Genomic DNA, 5,291 nt, shown 5'->3' with positions numbered 1-5,291 from the left:
TTATACTTGAGACATATTAAAAAGTTTTGATAGCACTTTTATAAAAAAAAATATAAAAAGTTTTCAAAAAAATCAAATTACTTTTTACTTTTTCCATAAAATTTTTTTTTTTTAATTAAGACTTTTCCAATTTATACTTTTATGAATCACGTATTGAGATGAAAAAGGTTTCTCCGAATTAGTTTGGAAGATAACATTGTCCTTAGTAGGACAGTAACTAGCCTTTTTCAAATGAGTTGTGGGAACTGCGGGTGGGAGTACGTTTCCTAATTGCAAAAACCCAACATAAGGATGGCAACAAGTTCAGTTTTTCCGAGTCGCTACGAGAAATCTATTTGTTTGTGCATAAAAGTCTTAACAATTGAATCGGACCAAATGTCTCATTTCACCTCATGAGAGAGAGAGTGAGGTCTGCACAAACCTATATACAAACACAGCATGGTCTTATTAAGGTTGTTATGTTATCAATTAGTAGATTCCAAGCTCAATTTAAAGTAGAAAAATCCATAAATCCATAAGAAGCAATATACCCCATGAAATAAAAGGGGAAAGTTGCACTAAACCTAAACCATACACGCTGAAGTGATATCCTGGTCAAAATTAAGGTAACAAGTTTCAAAAATTTTAAAAAAAAAAAAAAAAAAAAAAAAAAAAAAAAAAAAAAAAAAAAAAGAATATCCACGAAATGAACCAAACCAGGCTCTTTACTGATTACAAATGTTTCTTCCACCTACACTTTCTTTCTAGACTGTTTTTGTTTTAGGTACCTTCTTGGATTGTCTCCTAGGAATGGAGTTCTTCATCCCTACAAAGAACAGCAATGCCCCAAGAAGAGCCACATTCTGCAACAGAGAAGGTATACATATTACTTTTCTTTTTTTAATTGGTAAGTTACACATGCATCCAATGGCTCTTACAGTATGTTTGGTTGGAGAGAAAAAGTGAAAGGATGGAAAACGGGAGATGGAAAAGGGGGATAAAAATGTGATTTTTCATTGTTTGGTGGGAGTCAAAAGGGAGAGGAAAGAAAATAGGGTTGATAGAATTTTCCACCCAGGCCCACCGTTTTTTTTTCTTCAATTTGGGGAGAAAAAATGAGAGAAAATGGTATTGAGAAGAAAAATACATATCTACCTCCACTTTTTCATTCTTCTACATTTAATAATAAGAATGTAATAGTAATTTACTCTTTTATCCTTCCATTTTCCATCCTCTACCAAACACACATAATGAAAAACACACATTTTCTATCCTCCCAGTTTTCTATCCTCTCAACCTTTTAACCCCAAAACTTTATCCTCCATTCCTTTATTAAAAAGGAAATGCCATTTGAGCTAGAGCTCATGTCATATTACACTTAAAGACTTGTAAGACCATATAAAACATATTATAATCATGGCTATATTTCAGTACATGCAATAGAAATAAGGAAGTGCCAGTATAAAAACCTGTGTAAATTCGATGAAAAGTCGAGTAAATTCTGTATTCCAGCTTTCATAGTTGTAGAAATCGTACAAAATAGGAGTAGCAATCAGTTGATGCAAAATCTGCACAAAGGAAACCAGCACTTGTAAATGAGTAATTAGCTCAACAAGAGAGGGTCAAGAAGCAGCCTGGGCACTCACAGCTGACTAAAGTCAAGTGCCCAGTGCTGTGTGAAATTCATATTCATATTTTACTCATAAAAGATCAAAAGTAAACCATATAGTATGGTTCAAATTCCAACCAGAAGAAAGGCTCCCAAATTGCTTCCAAATATAAAGAAGATTCCTCCAATGCCCTTTAGTGCAATAGCAGCAGCGGCTAAACGTTTCACCTGTGGCAAAACATCAATAAAATTAAATAACAATAAAAATTAAAAAAAATTAAAAACTTAATCTTTGCTGAATCATTCTCTCTCACAAGCTTAGTCCCATGAATAGCAACAAACCATATCAAAGAGGAAAACTCACATCCCATTACAACAATTGGTTTAATTATTTTTATTGGCTTCCTAAAGCCTTGCCTTTTATTAATCCTTTCACTATGTAAATCATAGTATCGACATATTCAATTCCTAGTGATATACTCTCACACTCAGTAGGATGACAAAATCAGAGCGCAGCATTTAGTGCAGCTGAACTTACCAAAGCATTTTCATCTTTAAAGTTTAAACAGCAGATGCGAGATTCCCCAGTCAAATTATATAGAGAAGCAAAGAAAAATTGGTTTTGAAAACACTTTTACAATTATGAAATACCTCAGTCTTCCATGTTGCTTTTAGTTTCTTCCTTCTTTTTTTCTTTTCTTTTCTATGTAACTTGTTTAATATTTCTTTTAAAACACAACTAAAGTTTATTGGAAATATTAATAATCACACACACACACACACACACACACACACACACAGATTCTCACCTCAATATCTGGCACTTGCACGGCAACATGTGAATGCACATGTTTTGTAAATACATCAAACTTTGGTCCAATAGCCTTTGCTGCCGGTCCGCCATCCAAACCAAAATCACTGAACCTATAAAAAGGAGATCATTCCATATCTTATAATCAAGAAATTCTAAGAAAACTTATCAGCGATTAGAAACAAATAATAGACTCAACAAAAGCAAGTCCTCTATGATCATTTTCCAAAGAAAGGAATTTCATAATGTCACATAATGAATTGCCAGCTTGAGGAGAGCTTCAACAAAAGCAAGTACCCTATTATAGTTTTCTAAAGAAAGCAATTGTATAATGTCACATAACGAATTACCAGCTTGATCTACAAGAAATAGAAGAAACCAAATTAGATAAACTTTCCCAAACCCACCCATCACAATAAAATAAAAACATTTGATCAGCCACTTACTACCAAATAATATGAACGTCTTGTTAAGATACAACTAATAAGGCATCTTTGAAGATCTCTAAATGGATTGAGCACATGGTTTAGTGGAGAAAAGTTCTCTTGCTCCATTCCAACAAATAAAGGTATCAAATACTAACCTATCTAGTGAAGAACCAACCTTTCATCACTAGAAGTCCTAATTCCCATTATTTTTATACTTCCCTTTTTTAATATAAAATATGAGTCCTACTTCCCTCTTTGTGACCTCATCACTTCAATTCAAGCAAAAATCAATTCAAGAACAAACCTTAGACAACATCAACCAACTTTCATTCCTGTGACACTAGCATTCATTTGGCATTCACCATTTATTTTTCTAATGTAACCATCAGATACACAGCTAACTCCCAAGGCTTTAGCACTCTTTATTTTTCTTTTGTTCATTAACAAATGAGTTTCTTAGTCAAATACTTACACAGTGTAGCCATATATCTTTAAGGCTCACATGAGATGTAAATAAAATGAATTAATTCATGCTCAAGAAGGCAGAATTCAATCAATCCACATGCACAGATGGGACAAAGTCATCCTCAACATACAGTGAGTGATGGACCTGGGACGTGATATTTTGTTTTTTTTAATTGTATCTCATCAAACCAAACAGTACATTTTGGATCAATGTAAACAGTAAAAGAAAAAAACATCCCTCATAAAAGAGCACAAACAAAATAGAGGAAGAGGAAAGAGGAGTCAAAATTATACATATGCATCCCTCCAAATTTTGTGCCCAAAAAATTACCAAATTTCACGACACACAGACCATAAAATTTTCTTGCAGCCTACTCATAAATGAAAATGGCAATACCAGGAGACCTAGCAAAGATCTAATCATGTGCAAGCATAAATATCTGAACATATATTGATACGCATAAATGTCTTCAATAATCCAACTTACCAATTTAGTGGACTTTTTGCAAGTTAATGTGACAAACCTAATACTTGGACAAGTATCATATTTATCCCCAGATTCACCCGCTTTACACCCACTCCAAGAAATAATGGTAGTAAAAACAGAATAGGATTCTAGCAAGCCATAAAATTCTGAATCAAAGAAACAATTCAATTGTCGACTTACACATTCACCACATAGTTTCTCCTAAATTTAATGGATGTTCTACTACATTAAAATTTCAGCTGGTATCACCCAATATTGGGCAAGCTCTTCAGCTGCCCACAAAAGGAAAACGTCCAAACAAAAATCCCCATTCACTACTACTTAATAGAATAAATAAAGACCATGCTACAAAAGTATATAAGCTGCATATAAACAATTGTTCATAACTCAAACTTGAAATTGTATAAGACTCCATCACTCCAGAGAACAACAGATGCTTCACTGTATTAATGAGTTATGGCATAAATGAACCAATGTGCTATCAAATTACGGATTATACAAGAAGAAAAATCAAAGATTTCATTCATCCATTGATTCATTTGAATATACCCAGGTTAAAAAGAAAAGGGGCCCATCTAATTTGGTCTCTTGTACCCCAAAGGTAAAGGTCAACCATTTATTCAGCTTCACCTAAAGCCAAAAGAGATTTGAATAAGAGCTGAATGACCCCCAATTGTTTGTTATAACTTATACATTCAAATATAGCCAAACTTTGAAGATCAAAGCCATTATGTCTCATTATTAACTAGTAGCCCTAATGAGCCAAATTGTTGAAGTTAATTAAACATGGCTGAATTATAACTTTCAATTACTCAAACCCATCATCTACTTTCCTTTAAAATTATAATATTTGACAACAAAATGCAGATCTATACCCTGTTCCATTATTAAAAAAGTCAAACCAAGAGTTGCAACCTTATATTTCTAACAGATCCAACAACAATTGCCAAATCGAAAACTAAAAAAACTCAAAACCCAGAATTATATTTGCCTAAAAGAACACATTACAAGCCTAAGAACTCATAAAAATCACAACAAAGTATATTTGGGAAAAAAAAAAAAAAAATGTAAGTGATGGCATATGAAATACTAACTCTTGGTAAGCAGAGAGAATGAAAACAGAGGCGAAGAGAACTCTGCCAAGAAATGAAGCGAAAGCCATTGGCCCTTATAGTTTCAGTTGAAGAGAAAGAGTGAGGAAATCTAGCTGAAGCCCTCAACTCTCTCTGTCTGTCTCTTTGGTTTCTTAGTACACGGCGGAAAAGAAAGGGAGAGGGATTTGAAAGAAATATAGGGAGTCAGTCAGGGGTATTATTGTCCAAATGTAAAAGTATTTACGTCACAGCACAGTGACGGAGCTGTTGTCAGTGTCAGCACCCTTTTTTTTTAAAGAAGGAAGGTACCGTAGGGGACCAAAAGTTTTTTAATTTCGTGTTCGGAAATGCCTTTGTATTTTGTGTAATTTACAGCAGAGGCGCTTCTGTTTCAGGAGTGGGTGAGGGGTATGAAGGG

At 33.8% G+C, this 5,291-nt stretch overlaps 1 protein-coding gene across 1 annotated transcript; it reads right to left on the bottom strand.

Annotated features, from left to right (window-relative positions):
* Positions 1–484: 484 nt before the first annotated feature.
* On the bottom strand, positions 485–5,052 carry LOC115958863. Its single transcript, XM_031077108.1, has 5 exons — positions 4,874–5,052; positions 2,398–2,512; positions 1,727–1,816; positions 1,449–1,547; positions 485–842 (listed from the first exon to the last, which is right to left on the bottom strand). The coding sequence occupies exons 1-5, from the start codon at positions 4,939–4,941 to the stop codon at positions 744–746; spliced, it is 471 nt and encodes a 156-aa protein (XP_030932968.1). The 5' UTR covers positions 4,942–5,052; the 3' UTR covers positions 485–743.
* Positions 5,053–5,291: the final 239 nt, after the last annotated feature.

Source organism: Quercus lobata, chromosome 9 (genome assembly GCF_001633185.2).
Source record: "Quercus lobata isolate SW786 chromosome 9, ValleyOak3.0 Primary Assembly, whole genome shotgun sequence".
Classification (NCBI taxonomy): domain Eukaryota; kingdom Viridiplantae; phylum Streptophyta; class Magnoliopsida; order Fagales; family Fagaceae; genus Quercus; species Quercus lobata.
Note: the sequence above shows the minus strand (reverse complement) of the source record. Positions and strands in the feature narration are given on the sequence as shown.

Coding starts and splice junctions, on each gene's coding strand:
- LOC115958863 (XM_031077108.1), bottom strand. CDS start 4,941: ATGGCTTTCGCTTCATTTCTTGGCAGAGTTCTCTTCGCCTCTGTTTTC. Junction 2,513..4,873: donor ATTCTCTCTGCTTACCAAGA/GTTAGTATTTCA, acceptor TCCTTTTTATAG/GTTCAGTGATTTTGGTTTGG. Junction 1,548..1,726: donor ATTTGGGAGCCTTTCTTCTG/GTTGGAATTTGA, acceptor TCCTTTGTGCAG/ATTTTGCATCAACTGATTGC.